Source organism: Lonchura striata, chromosome 2, assembly GCF_046129695.1.
Source record: "Lonchura striata isolate bLonStr1 chromosome 2, bLonStr1.mat, whole genome shotgun sequence".
Classification (NCBI taxonomy): Eukaryota; Metazoa; Chordata; class Aves; order Passeriformes; family Estrildidae; genus Lonchura; species Lonchura striata.
In genome coordinates, this window is record NC_134604.1 from 55,788,972 (window position 1) to 55,805,205 (window position 16,234).

Here is a 16,234-nt window from a genome sequence, read left to right on the forward strand (position 1 = left end):
ATATAGCCTAATACTGTAGTTTTCCTGCACTATGAAAAAAAAAAGTCATTAGGACTTACAGGTATTCAAAAGGAATTCTCTGTGTTGTAGAATAGCACAAAGCCTTGTCTTCCCACAGGGCAGAAGCACCCACCACCTGGGACTGGGTATCTCCTAATGCTCCCTGAAGCTGGTGAGGCAGCTTGTTTCAAATATCAACCAACATTCTCAAGAGCATACTCAGGTGCTGATATGACAGAGGACACAGATACATGTCACAAGGACACAAATAAAAATCACTCTGCTTTGGCTGCACTGGTACAGCCATAGTGTTTATACTACCCTAATCTGTTTCCATAAGGGAAAGGGAATGACTCTTGAAATCATGATAAGACTTTGCAGTAAGAGGATTTCTACCAATATAACTACTCAGGAAGGAAAAGGTTATTAGGCAGAGAATATATTTCAATGTCGTCCAGGCTCATGTTTATCTGTGCTAAGATATTCATAAGAAACTATGTTCTAGAAATAGCTCTTTTGAAAGGTAAGCAGCACTAGGCTCCAAGTTGTGCACTTCTCCAACAATATAAGTATTAAATGACAGCTCTTAGGTGAATGAACAATGATCTTAATCAAATGCGCCCAATGAACCATAGCATTATAATTTGATCTTGTTCATTTCATATTACGTGGCATTAGATAAACTGGAAGCAATTTTTGAGCTTGCCAAGCACAGCTGAGGTCTCTCCTTCATAATTCCTTCAATTAAACACATATAGATGTTGACTTTCAGACAGTATTTTGGGTTATTTCTCTTCACAGCATATCATAGCTCACAATAAATGAACACACAGTATAAACCTCTATGCAAAGTAAAGTTTTAAATATGCTAACAACTTTCATATTCAGAACACTCAAATAAATAGCTAGAGGAACTGGACTAAAAAAGGTTCAATAAATGTAGGCTCTTAAAAGTTTATTCTCACATAAATCCTCAGGTAATGCTTTAATTCTGAAGGCCACAGGCAAATATAGAGTAAGAGATGTACTTAAAGTGATGTGGTAAACTAATAAAAAAATTATATATTCCAATGTTTGAGATTACCCTGTGACCAGCACAGTCTATTCCAAGTTTTACAGGATAAACAGATATATATGTTACAGTGCCTGCTAGTAACTGCTAGCAATAAAACACACCCATCGAGAGCGAATCCTGGAGGAAACAGGCATTTATTTTTCATTAAATGGGTACTTCAGGATATGCCTACCCTCATGATTTGTACAGTTTCTACTTTCTTTGGAGGCAGTTTGGAGTTCCCTGTTCCTCAGATCCTACTGCTGGGAATAGACAAATTAGCCCAGCTTCTCTGCTGCCAAGTCAATGCTCATCAGACTTTGTTAAACTTGTGCCCAAGGCTACCCCTAGTCCTGACATTGTCCAAGACACTCATTTCTATTCCACATTGGAAACAAAAGTAGCTAGCTGAGAGATTTCATTCTGACAGTACTAGAGTACTTTGCTTCTGGGTCCTACCATATCATATTATATATCCCTGCCAGTGGATGTCTTCCCTGCCATACTTCAAACCATTCCAAAGAGTATATTTAGGACTTAAAAAGTTGCTTCATGCGAACAACATCAACAACAGAGTAAGTAACCTCTTCTACCCTAGGCTCAGTTGCTACTGTCCAAGTTTGTGTATCAGGTGTGCTCACTCTTTCAAGGTAGAATTTAACCACCACTGAGGTCAACACCTCATCAAGAAACATCAGGAGATTGACACAGAACTCCAATATTTGCCAGCAGAGCACCGTTCTGTTCTGTTGAGTGACAGACACCTGGCATACATGCAGTATGAGTCAAAGTACTTTAGAAACATGTCAGAGCAAATTCACACTAGCAGCAAGATCAGCCAGCTTAGAGACTGAACAATCCAAGTAACTCTTTCCATCACGATTGCACCCATAATATCTGTCCTTATTTTGAATAATTTTTAAAGTAGCCTGGGTTTGGATACTCCTAATATAGAGATGAGACATTTTAACATAGGAAAAAAGACTCACAGAAACTATAATTAGAATAGAAAATAGTCCATGGTATGCTGTAGTAACAGGTAGCCCCAGCCACAGAGTCTTACTGCAGGTCTGCCATATTGAGCAAAGGTTTCACTTGCCTTCTGTAGCACAGATTATTACAAACTGAGCCCCAACTACTTGATTACCTCTTGTCAGAACATCAACTAAACTTTGTCCTGCCAATGTTCCTTTGCGATCTCTGATCACTGAGAGCTGATATGCTAAGCGTCTGCAGAATAGACAACAAACCTACTGGCCTGGATGCCACTAACAACAGGGGACTGCCCTGTGGGGAATCTGTCCCTTTCAACATCTTTATCAGTGACTTGAAACAGGCAGTGAAGTGGCTGCTGTTAAAATTTGCAAAATACCAAACTGGAGACAGGCTGAGAGAACAAAATAATGTGCTCACAGACTGGTCAATTTGGATGGACCTAGACAGGCTGGAGGAATGGGCTGACAGGAATCTCACCAAACAAAGGACAAACAAAAGGTCCAATACCTGGCAAGGAGGAACCCCTTTCAATTGTACAGGCTGGGGGAGGACTCTGAAAAAAACCAGACCTGTGCATATTGATAGATACAGTAGATAAAGGATATCATCCTCCTTTACTCAGGTCTGATTAGACCCCACTAGAATATCATATACAATTTTGGGTTTGAAAATACAAGGAAGACATCTAGTGGAGGGCTACTGTGGTCAGAGCAGGGGACTGTTCAGCTAGAGAAGACAGCTGTTGGGGAACCTACTCCCAATAGGGAGATACCAGGAGAGAGCCAGGCTTTCCGCAGCAGTGCACAGCAAGAGCACAAAAGACAACCACTACATACTGAAGTAGGACAGATTAACCTATGTAAATGAAAGACTCTTTTCCCTGAGGACAGCAAGTCAAACATTGGAGCAGGCTGCACAGAAAGCTGTGCCTCCACATGCCTGAATGTTTCTGAGGCCTGACTGGATGAAGCCCTGAGCAATGAGCAGTGAGCTCTATTTGATCTTACAGCTGACGTGGTTCTGAGTAGGAGGTAGACATTGACATGCACTTCCTGAGGTCCCATCTACTCTGTAACACCACAGAATTGTTTTCCCTGCCCACTAGAAGGGCACATAAGACTGTAAGTTTAAAGAATTAATCAGTTCAGTGAAGATATATACAAGTGAATAGAAATTGCTGCACACATTTTAAGCATGAAGGACCATGTGAACCTCCTGCAACAGTGTGCTACCACATTGCAAATGGCTATTGAGCATGATTCACAGAATATTGTTCTTCCACACTGTCATTCAGCACAGTTCAGAAAAATACCTCAAGGGTCAGATAAGAGCTCCCATCATGTGAAGGTCAACAGTGACACAAGCACAAGTGTGTATAATTGAATATTTTTAGGCTGTAATTAGAAGATTTTTAGCCTTCTGGGGAATTAAATTCTGGAACAATCTGGTAATAGAAGTAATAGGGAATTAGAGCTAAGTGCTTTTCAAGGAGCTTTATCAAAGGGATAAGTTAATCAATGTCCATAAAAAAAAAAATTAACAAAGACCTCATATGCAAAGGACTCAGGAGAGTGCTATTTACTATGCTGAAAATATATCTGGATAAAAGTCTGCATCCTATGTGATCAAAGTGAAAATTTCCTTAAAAATATGATATTAAAATGCTAAGTAGCAGTGATAAGCAACCTTTGATGAAAGGACCGGAGACAAAAGTACACAGTAGTATTATTCCTGCCCAGTCCATCCAAAAGCAGAATATTTTCCATGTGAAACAGTAGATTTTTTTCCACTTACCAAAACAACATACAAAATCTAAACCAAGTATCATTAGTATTTTGTACTACATTAAAGATATAGGTGCTATGTTACTTAGGGAAAAGTAAAAAAAAAAATGCAGTGGTTAATGGCTTACAGATTGCAGAGCAGAAATGGCCCAAGTGAACATTGTGTCCCAAACACTTCAGACACACATTTTCTTGAGATACACAGACTCCATGGGAACTTGTTGCCTAAACAGACCATAATTGCATTGTAACAAAGAAACAATGTGACTCATCATTCATTAATGTTTTCTCCACTGCAGGTGGTAGAACAATTACAGGAGGAGACGTCAAGGTCTTGCTCAGATGAGCACATAAATTCAGTTATACAGATTGGCTGGCCTTCAGCATAAGACCCACACTTCACCCAAAAGAGACTACATGGTCTGCTCTTACTAAAAAAAGTGGTCTCCAATTGTATCAATTGTAACAATAATATATAGCTACTGCTATCTCTTAGCACCAATGAACAGAGAAAATGAATAATCTAGTGGCAGACTGGTTTTATTGGCCTACTAGAAAGCAACAGCATCTCACCTGTAAGTCAGGCAAACAGTGTTAAAGACCTTCTTAACACCTGCTTCAAAAGAATAACATTACTGCAAAACAGGGAAATCAAAAAAAGGTGGTGATACGGATGACAGATTCAAAGCATGTTAAATCTGAGGTTCTTTCTATAAATACTGTACATTCTGCACATCAGTATCTATATTTCAAGATGCCAAGTAATTTTCAGCACATGGCAAACTCTATTTGGAAAAAATTGTTACCGTATGATCATTAAAGTTATTTTTCCACCTGTCTTGTCCTTGTTCCAATGTGCACAACTGCACTTTGCAGCACATTAATGATGCATTAATGATACAACATTCACCTTCTACAGCTATTTAACCACAGTGTCACAGCTTCTTTCACATCTTCCAGGGTACAGCTTCTCACAGTAAGTTTGGACGAGCTCATACACCAACATCAGTATCTACACTTCTCTATCAATATTCATCTGATACTACCAATCATTACCTGGCTTCTTGCAAGTGCTGTGAGAAAGCCAAAGCAACAGAGGCTATGAAAGACAGGTTCCTCACAGGATACATAGACTGAAATACAGGAATAAATTGTTTTCAAATACAACTATTCTATATAGAAATTGTTCAGATCTTCATTATTTTGGAAAAAATTGCCAAATTCCACATACACAGAGCATAAAGGTTCTTGGCTGATATGAATGGCAAGTTTTCACTTTTCACACTACTTGCAATTTTCTGTTTCTTTCTAAAGAATTAATAGGCACCAGCTTCTTGTTTTAAACTCAGTCCATTTCAGTGGTTTATGTACAGCTGTAAGAATTTATTTTCTTTTTGAAAATGAGAGCTCAGAGTTAACGCAACTAAGCAAAATGGAGCAGCACAACTGAATGCTACTGTCACTTCTGCAGCTGGAGTACAATGAAACTGAGTTGTAGCTCCTACTTGTGATGAAAGTCAATATAACATGTCTTATCTTTGCCATGTACAAAGTTAATTCAAGTTTTGATAAACATTTTAATGTAATAAATTGAAATAAAAACCACACTTAGTACCTGGCCATCAAGAAAATCTATTATTGGGAGCATTTGATCACAATACTGATACAGCAAGAACACAGAAATGTCAGAGCAGATCACCTGTCTTATCCCATGAATTACACTGGACTAAAATATATTTTAGTTAGCAGACTGGGGAAAAAAATTAAAAATATAAATTTTGAGAAAAGCTATTTTGCATTCAAACTGTACATAGAACATAGGCTTTGTATCTGCTATTCGAGTCCCCCAGTGAAAAAAAAAAAAAACAACATTATTTCCTTCATGGCCTATCAAAATGATAAGCATTCCTTCTTATTCTGCTTTTCACTTTTATTATTACTGTAAACAAGTTCCTTTGCAAAATAGCTACAGAAAAATATTCAGCACAAATACAGTTAGATTGAGACTTAAATCTGTGTATAGTCAATTTAGATTATAGCTGTTTTAGCAGAGGTATAGCCATTCATCAAATGACTAACAAAATATGCCTGGGATTATTATGACTATAAAACAAATATAAAATGTTATTTATTTTCTTTAAACTTTGGAGTTTAGAAATACATGATGTAAATGCAAAGCATTCAAGATCCCATGAAAAACCAAAAATGTCTGAAAATTACATTAATATCTTCTGCACAAAACTTACCTATGCATTCATTTTATAATAGAAGTAGTCAAGTTGCATGAAAAATTGCAAGGCACTATGAAATTACTCTAAACATTTTCCATAGAAGCAGCTGAAAAAATTTTTGTAGACAGTTTATAGTTCTCTGTTGGTCTTATACACTTAATCATTTGCCTCCCCACAGTTCCTGTTTATTTGAGTACATGTAAGATTTTTTTTCAATATATTCAGTATATACTAGATTTTGGTTTCACTGATAACATCATAATTTCCAGGACATAATCATGTCCATCAACAGCCCATGTGCTTGCATGGAAACTGACTTTTTACTGCCTCTCAATCTTGTGGGAAAATTAAGTATTGATATAATTTTGATTCCTTTACATTATTTTGAATCACTCTCAGAACAAAATTGCAATTTTAAGTGAGAATAGGCCAACATAAAGCAAGTGATATGAAGTAAATACTGAAAATAAGAGTAATTAAGAGTCTTTATCATTGTTGTTAAGGATACCACTACAAAGCTTTTCATGTGCATACCATGCTATGAGAAGGTCAGTGCCTACAAGTTGGGAGTACCTTCCATGGTTTAGCTGCTCTCCTACAGTAAGTCACTAAAAAAAATCCCATAAAGAAAAAAAACCCCAAGAGAATAAACTAATAGCTGTATAGTAAGCAGAAAACTAAAGTGAACTTAATTGTACAATTGGTCATTCATTATTCAGACTTACACTTCTCTCAAGAAAGTTACAGCATTTTACTAGAGTTGGATCAAATCATGTGATGAAAAGACAGCTGAAATAGAATTGTTCTTCAAGAATGCATCTGTAGAGAATCACTCCAAATGATATATTCCTGCACCTGCATAAAAGCACTGGAGATTTTTCTGTATGAAGCTCCTTCCAACCATAATGCTAAAAAGGAACTGTAAACCCCACACTACTAGATTATTTCAGCTAACAACATTCATTAGCTACTTTGGCTGTTTGGGAGTTCTCTTATAAATATCCCCTCAGATTTACCTCAAGCTAAATCTTCATTTATCTAATGCCAAGTATGTCTTACAGATAAGATTTGTCTTTCCTGTGATAGCAACATTTTGCATCCCAATGAAAATATGTGTTGTTAGTACTGCCTTGGAAAGCTACATTCCCAACAAGTTTCATCTGCATAAGGCTCAAGCCAAGAAATTCTGCAGAGAAAAATTCAGCAGTGTTTCTTGGAAAAGTGTCCTTGACAAGCAATCCTCAAATGCACAGCTGTTGCCAAAGACTTTAAAAGAAAGTACCTACTAGTGACAAAAAGCTATATTAAAATATACATGTGAGTGTCTATCAGAAGATGTTAGACCAAGGAAGAATTTTAAATGCAAATATGACAGTTTCAATCAGATTTTAATACAAAATTTTGAAAACCTGTAAGATAAAACCACATAATTTTCACTTTTTGTTTCAAAATTATTTTATCTCTCACAAATATAAAGGAGAAAAAAAATCCTAGTCAATGATAGCATTACCAACTTGACATAAAGCTTTCAGAATAATTTAAACAAGAAATTCTGAATTTTTTTTTCATTCAGTAAAGATGCTATACACAAGTTCAAGGTAAGAACAACACCTCATTTGAATTGCACTTCTAATTTCAACACAGAAATTCTCTAATGCTCTAGCTATAATCCTAGCAAAGGAAAGCCATGAACCATGGTTCACAGGTCAAGAAGCATAGGTTGTCTTATGTCCACCTTGCAAAGGGCAAACTTCCTCTGTGACAGGTTTGTCTTAGCAACAGCAAATCAAGAACACTCCAATACAGAGGCACAAATCAAGCTAGTAAATAAATAGTGTGCATGACCAGGAGTCAGTGCTCCTTATCACTTTGTTCCGTGCACACAGGTGCGGCCACACCAAGTACAGGAGCTTGCTGTTGCTTTTGATGAACTGGAAGCTAACTTTCAGATCAGTTTTGAAGACCTATCTAGAAACAGTAATTTCTTCTGAACACAAAAGCTAAATAAATTAATGTTCTTCTTGTGCATGCAAACTTTACTATTGTATGACGGCAAATTATTGTATTATTTGTTTTGTTGGACTGTGCAAATCAAGAATTTAATTTATATACCTACCTAGTTTATTGTCATGTTGTTTCCAGATACAGGAAACAATAAGCATGAAAATATGAATTCTTGCTTTTCAAAACAGGTTGATGAAATAAGTTTTTAACTATTCAAACAGCAGTTCTTTAGATACTGAAAGGCAGAACTTTCAGCAGTATTATTTCAATTAAAGCCAAAGCAGAAAAAAATGATAAAACATACAAAGACTACATGACTTTTCAAGAAGACTCTGAAGCTATTTGCTTAGTCTGGCTTTCTAGATTCACAGCCCCAGTAAAAAGACCAGGATATTGTCTTTACTGTTTCACAAAGAAAAATAACATTCTCAAGGATATTTCATTTGTCTACAGCTGCAAATACATGTCATAATCTCAGAATGCTACAGCCACTAGAGAAGAATGCTGCTTTGTATTTGTAGAGTCTTAACATTTCATAACTAGGCATTATTTTTTAAAGTTCACTAAATCAGATTGTAGTTTTTCTTTATTTCATTATTTAGTTCACAGCAAAAATGAAAGCTCTAAAGAACATAAAAGTTATTTTCATTTCAGAAATTGCTTTGGTACACTGACTGTAGGGCTTGTTTAATGCACATCCTATTTGCAAAGGAAAGTCAAAACAGTTTTTTAAAACAATGCTATGGCTGCATTTCTTAATTAAGCTGAACAGCTGTTGTCAGTGGTCTCAGCAATAATTCTGGAAGTAAAATATCCAACATGCAATGTATTAGATCTACAGTTTATTTGCTGGTACAATTTAGCAGAACAGACCAGGATGTTTCCTACTATTTGGAAAGTGGTTTCTAATGTAAATCTAACAAACTTCGTAAAACTAATTGTGTATTAGTTGATCGTGAGAAAATGTAACATTGGACAGCTCATGTTTAAAATTTCCAAAATTTTTAAGAATTATTGGCAAGGTTTATCATAATTATGAAGAAGCTGCTTAGGATCCATTAAGACAGCAAAACATTTGGTTGCTTACTATTCTGCAAAAATTTATGTGGTTGGTAAGATTTGACTGCATTCAGACGATAATCCACATTCTGTACTGCAGATACATTCAATTACATCCTCAATATAAAACTTCTTCTCATCCAAATAAACAAGGTTCTATTCAAACAGTTTTGTATGAGCACCAGAGAGAAATTTAGCAGAATTAACTGTACAATTTATACCATCAATACATTTCTCAGGTATAATTCTATCTTTACAAAACTACATCAAAACACATGTGCTATTTCAGTCTTAAATGATCAGCATAAAGCTTAGAAGGGATTTGCATGTTACTTAGATTTTGAGTGCTTCTCAGCTAACAAAATAATGAAATTTCAACTGTTTGCCATAATCACATAAGATTCAAAGATACAGCTTAGAAGGAAAGTTAGTTTGACATAAGATTCTTTCAAACATTAATGACAATTGAAAAAATTTTAGTAATATGAAGCAATGAAAGCATAGTTTAAAACTACAAGAAAGTTAGTACCTACTATCCAACAGCTTGCACGTGTGCATTTATACACTTATTTATGCTTAAAATACCAGTGTGCATCTTTCAGTATTTTTTGTTTAAATTACTTTTCTGTATGTTTTAGAATTTTTTCTATTCCTTTAATATAAATATTCCTATAAAGAAAATATTTACCTCAAATTATATAGAAAGTGACTATTGAAACTGATTATTTTCTTTCTTTCTCCCATTTGACCCTCTGGTCACAGATCTTGAAAAACACAATAAGCAAATCTATAATTTGTCTTTCAGCAAATTTGGATAATAAACAGAAAAACATAGTCAAAAGCCTATTCAGAATTTTACTGTACAATTAGCTGAAATTTTTAACGTTTCATTAATACTAACCAAAAATCTAAATTAAATGCCCAACCCTGTCAGCTTTTGAGAAAATATGTTTTAATTTTACTTTACTAGAAGCAATATTAGAAGCAAAATCAGTTCAAAATTAAGAGAAATCATGATACATTATTATGTTAACTAACAATGGAGGCTCAGTAAAAAGAATACAAGGCAAAGACTAGAATAGTGCACTGTGGTTTTATTGATGGTAGCAATGACAATTTGCCTCTTTCATATGTAAAAAGTATTCAGCTTCATTTAACTAAGAACTTTAAAAAAGTCTTTTGTGGTGTCAGGTCCAAATTCCTTCTGCTCACATGAGCTTTCTTTTTTCCATCCTGCTGTTTGGAGAACCCCAGAATTTCTTCTAGAAGAAGTGTTCAGCAAGTTGGGAGCTGCCAGTGAATTCCCCCCGACTCCAAGAAGGTTTCTAAATGAAAAAAACTAAAATACAACAGATAAGTACAAAAAGTATTGGCACTCAAGAAACCATAAGTAGCCCCCATCCCTGAGCTCTGTGCAACATAGGCTTCACTGTCACTTTGTTTTCTTCCTCAAAAAGAATGACTATCTGCTTTTCAGTACTTACAGAGACACAATTCTTTAAAAGAATAAATCAGAAGGCTGCACTTCAATGTAATAAATATGACTGGTCTAATACAAAGAACACTTTCTGGTTAAGACTTCTCTCTCACAAAACCACAATTTCTCCATTGTTAAGGACTTCAATACAGATTTTATAGCAAATGTGACAAGGTGTTGTTGATTAGTTGTGTCATGGAGTAAAGGAAGACCCAAAAAGCATGTAAGGACCAAGCACTTATAGGTTCTTTCAATCTCCAAAAGGTCTGACCCTTCAAAACACTCATTTCTGATTATTTGTTCCCCTTTGATTTCATACTATAAAGATATCCTATATAGAAAATGTAACCTCAGGTTCTATTTTTATTATTGTTAGATTCTAATTCTTGTATCTTGACTCTCTAGGAGGAGTATCTTATTTTACAGACCTGTTAAACCTAGTATTTGACTCATACCCACATAAAATTCCCTCTGACTTAAAATGCTGACTTAGTGATCTCCACCACACTGCTGGACATTAATAAATTATAATGTCTGAGTCAACTGCAACTACAGTGAGGTACTGACTATACCATACTTGTACTTTATCTATCTTCAGAAAAATCACCAGGTCAAGACTTCCTGCAACTCTGCAATTTTTGTCCTTCTCCATAGTTTTTAGAAGCCCCCTTTTCAAATACTGAAATACTGCAATAAGATCCCTTTAGACACTTCTCTTCCCCAGACTCAACAGCTCCATTGATCCAAATTCCACTTCTAAAAAACAACTCAGAATTTTAAAATTTTGAACCTCCTTCTGCTTAAGACCCCTGCAGTACAAAGATTTTGAACTGATTATTTGGTATTACTAATTCCATATGTGTATGCCCAAATTCAACACCTGAATGAGTGTGCTGAACACTAATCAAGGAAGCAGTACAGCCTCATTTCTGCATTGCTGCAACACTGTATTACTAAGTCCTCCTTGTCAAGTGACATAAGATTATACAGGTAAATCTAAAAGGCTCTGTATATGAATTGATACTTTGACTGTATGGACCTCATGCTTCATCTTTGATACATCCCTATCATACCCAATACAAATATGGTCAGCAAAGTCCAGTTTTAGTATTGCTTAAGTTGCCTTTGAGAACAAGATACCTTGGAATTTTAAATGTTACAAACGACAACATTAATATTATATGGAATTTACCAATTTATAACACAAAATAATAATCATCAATGGTTTCCCATCTCTTTAGGAAAAAGACATTTAGTTAGTTAACATAATAGAGAGATACTCCCTTTCAGTAAGTAAAGGTGTCACTAACAAATGATCTGTTGAAGAGCTAAAGCATCCTCCAGTGGAAAGTTGTGGTAAAATTATGTCTCATTGGATCCCTTAAAACTTCCCTAATAAATCCTATTTTCATTTAACAGGTTATTAAAAACTTGAAATAAGAACAGTATACCATGCTCTCAAAAGACCTAAGAAATTAAAAGGAGGCAGAATCCATATAGAAATCCACTTCTAGCAACATTTAATATTCCTGAACTTTTACATGTCAAGACATTAAAGCTATGTTGTTGCACAAGTCCAGGTAAACTGAAAACAATTTAGAAAAAGACTGTGTTTGATTTTCTTCCTCCATTTAAAACCAGTGAAGAATTGATTACACTAACCACTTATTTCTGGGAAAGCCCAATATAAAGGAAAAGCTGTGAAGGCTTATTTTCTGCACCAGGTTAAGTTTTGATACCAGAGTGCTGTCCATTTAAATCAGGATCCCATTATAATCTTTAAAATAAAGTACAGGAACACCTGCAAGGAAAAATCATCTGTGCCTTAGAAAGGTTGTTATTTATCTGCCAACAAGTAACTTGTTCTTAAGATTCAGGAGTTACTACCACTTTCCCTGGTGCCTCATAGCTGACCAAAGTTAAGTAGAGTTTTCCAGATTTATACTGCAAAATTAGAGAAATAACAAAAATATTACTTAAGAAACAAAAAAAATTCCCTGGCTTTGACTGCTGTGTACACTTCACATCTCTCATTCAACTGATCAACCAGACACTGCTCAAGGCCAACTGTGATGGTTAAAACTCTGCTCAATGCATATTCCAGAATAATTTCTGCATGAACTGTCTCAGGACTTGTTTACTAATAATGATTGATACAAGTAATTAAAATAGAAATTCAAATTATATTGGTAAAAATAGAACAATTATCACCTCTCTTACATTGTTAGTACTGCCATAAATGAAAAATACATTTTAAAATATACTCTAAAAAGTAGAATCATATGTTATTGCATGTCAGAAATATCAAAAGGTACAGAGATCAGCTGCAGGTGTTAAGCCAACAAAACATGGAGGATTGGAGTAATGAAAAGAACAAAAAAGAGATTGGTAAAAAAAAACTGGCTAGTCAAAAAAAATCAGATTCAAGATAAAGACAAACTGTGGGTGTGCATCAAATATTATGTGACTTATGAAACGATCTTTAGTGAGGATAGACTTTTGACCACCTTTTATAAATTAAAGATTTAGAAGATCAACCAGTGAAATGAAAGCAGGACAGCTTATGTGATTTGTTCAGTGAAATTACAGTAACTGTTTAATCTGGCTGATTTATGTACTTAATGTATGTAGCAGGTGTCTTTTCTATGGATGATACATAATCCCTTAATTTCCATTAATTAATAAAGTATAGGTGCAAGTATATCCTCAAGAATCAGATTATGTCAATGTTCTTTGTCTGTCCATCTCACTATCTAATGGTGAACTTACAGATTTTATATTTCTCCTTCTCATGCAAGCAAAATAACAAAAAGGATATTTAATCACATAAATGGCTTATAAAAAGTAGAATATGGGACCTTGGACAGAGCTAGATAGTCCTGAGTTCAGCAGGGACTGCAGCTGCCTGCAGTTTCAAATAAGCTTTTTTCAAATGTATGTGAATTAGAGAATCTTGCTGCTTTTCTCAGGTGAAAAAGCATCAGGAAAAAGCTTGCTGAGATGATATGAGTCTTGACATAAAGCAAAAGCCAAAAGATATTTGTTGAAATGTTTTTATTGCTTTCCCTCTTCCCACAGATATATAAAGTCCTCCTAAGACAGAAAATTCAGAGAAACAGATATCCAACTTCCATCATAAATATACCAATATCCCTAAGAAAAATACAGAACAATGCAGATTTGTTTATCTTCAAATCTAAACCAATATATAAAGCACCAGTACCTTATATTTACCTTTCTTTTGTTATTAATCAGTTTCTAGCTCGGGGGGGTTGATAAAATTGTTGAGTGGGTCGTGTGGACCGCCGTGGCTGACCATCGCCTCCTCTGCGGAATTCTAGAGTTTGCTCATACGTTTCTTCTTCCTCCTCCTGCAGGTAAATAGCATTGTTTTAAATGAAAGAGGTGGAAAATGCATTATATATGAGTTGGTATATGCACACATACATACACACACCACATACAGACATATACATGGAAGGGTGAATCCATGCACACATAGCAACTGCTGCTTCTTTGCTGATGACCACTTACTAAAATAAGCAAGGGATGGGAGTGGGCTTTTCAAACCTGGAAAGCTAACAAAATCAAGCTGGCAAATCTCAAAACTCAATCCCCAGGGCAGCATAAGTTATTAAATATTTGCAGGGAAGAAAAAAAAAAATATCTATAAAAAAAAATTATTTTCAAAGAGTCATATAGGCAACAAACTCAAGAAGCAAAATAACCTCATAACCTGCCACAGCAAAAGGAATATCTACTTTCAGGAGTTCACAAATGTGTGTGGAATGAAATAAAAGTATTAGGAAACATAATTACAAGAAACAGCACCTGGAAATATACATGCTTAATACACACATCCGAAACACTAGATAAAAATCTATGATGCAGTAATAATGAAAAAAGCCTACAAATAGAGTGAAGAATTTAGAAATGTATTTTCTATGTGCAGCAATAATAAATATATGCTCTGAATAATGAGAGGGGAGGTAAATGTCTTTGCAATATTCAGTTACTCCTAGGTATCTTCATGCCAGAAAGATATTCACAAAGTATATAGAATTCAGAGGTGAAAAAGTAATAAATTTTTAAAAAATCAAGATACTGGAAAATAATAAATTTTAAAATAATCAAGGTACTGGAGAATTACTTACAAAGATTAAAATAACTACGTATTTATTTTGGTCAATAAATATTGAATGGAAAAACATTCATCTAGTGGAATATTTTAAGGTGGTACATATTGGAGAGAGAGAAAAATATTAAAAGTGTAAAAGTGTATGTCAAAGAAAAAATTATAGGCTGAAAAAATAAAAATGCTGCCAAGAATGAGTATGATTGCCAAATGCTGTCTCAGAAAATGGGTTTGATTTCATTTCTTTAATATCTTTATGCTGTAGCAGACACCAGGTCTAGTGGGAACTTGCTGGAAGAAATTAGCTTTTGGGAAAAAGTACTTGATATGTAACTCTCAGTCCCTTTTATTCAAAACATAGGAAGATAAAGCAACATAAAGCAAGAGCATTGAATGATTCATTAGAAGTTTATCAACATTTTCAACACTCAGTAGCTGTCAGAGTGTGGCATGCACGTAACATATTTAGCAAGTCAAAGCAGTAAAATATTTCACTTTAAGCAACAGAAAGGAAAACCTACAGTTTAAGTTTCTTTGTGAAAACTGAGATCTTACTCAAGAAACCTTTCTAAATTAGTATGAATATGAATAAACATGTATTTTTAAAGCAACAGTTACAAACAACCATATTCCTCATGGTATGGTCTCCTATATAGAGGGCACATCTGTGGTCACAGCTGTATTTCCAGATTAAGCATTACTACATAGAGCCTGAAACAATTGTGGAAGGAAACAGATTTTCAGCACTGAATGCAGCATAACTGATTTATATCTCTTAGTTTCACTGTAGCTGAAGGCTGAGAAACAGTTCTGACATAAAACCTTTCTTTTGTACTTCTTTTACCACCCATAGTACTATAAATACCCTCATATAAAGAGGTTCAAAGACACTGATTAACCAAAAAAAAAATCAATAGAGCATTAGATGCCTAACACAAAAGTCCACACAGTTTGCAGTATTGCTAGCCCTAGTTCAAATACTCAATTTAGTATACAAGATCATCTGCCATCACTGACAATGCAAGCTGCACTAGCAGCAAATGTTAAAAATGAAGCTAAATGACTAAAGTGGTCGAAATACCTTTAGCTCCTTTGGTATACTCTAAGAACATGAAATAGCTGAAAATAGCACAGAAATTAAAAAGTTCAGTGTATTGCATCTCAACTGTAATAGTCAAACACTTTCTGAGGGTAAGCACATCAAAGCTAATTTCTACAGCAGCAAATCATCAAATCTCAAGGTTAATGTTGTTGATCCTTTGAACTCAATAAAGCCAAATTAAAGCCAGTATTTGTCTTAAGCACTTCTATTTTGGTGTAATTGTCTTTACACAGTGAATTAAAAGCTTCACATGCATGCATTCCAAATTAAGAAATTTTACTGCAATAGGCAAAAGTGAAATGTGAAATCACATTTACTTTCTTGAGGCTCTAAATAATGTGGATCTGAGCAACTCAGCAAATGGTAATAACAAATTAGTAACAGAACACTTT

At 34.9% G+C, this 16,234-nt stretch overlaps 1 protein-coding gene across 4 annotated transcripts in view; it reads right to left on the minus strand.

The window, feature by feature from the left end:
- Positions 1-10,207: 10,207 nt before the first annotated feature.
- TDRD3 (tudor domain containing 3) overlaps positions 10,208-16,234 on the minus strand; it is a 94,516-nt gene continuing 88,489 nt past the window's right edge. For 3 of the 4 annotated variants that reach the window (XM_021530792.3, XM_077781370.1, XM_021530794.3), the window contains exons 13-14: positions 13,840-13,976; positions 10,208-10,467 (exon numbers count right to left, since the gene is read on the minus strand). In XM_021530792.3, the coding sequence (XP_021386467.2) occupies positions 13,857-13,976 (120 nt within the window). In that variant the 3' untranslated portion in view covers positions 10,208-10,467; positions 13,840-13,856. Of the gene's footprint in view, positions 10,468-13,828; positions 13,977-16,234 lie in introns of all 4 variants that reach the window. The other variant, XM_021530793.3, reaches the window with a different exon arrangement.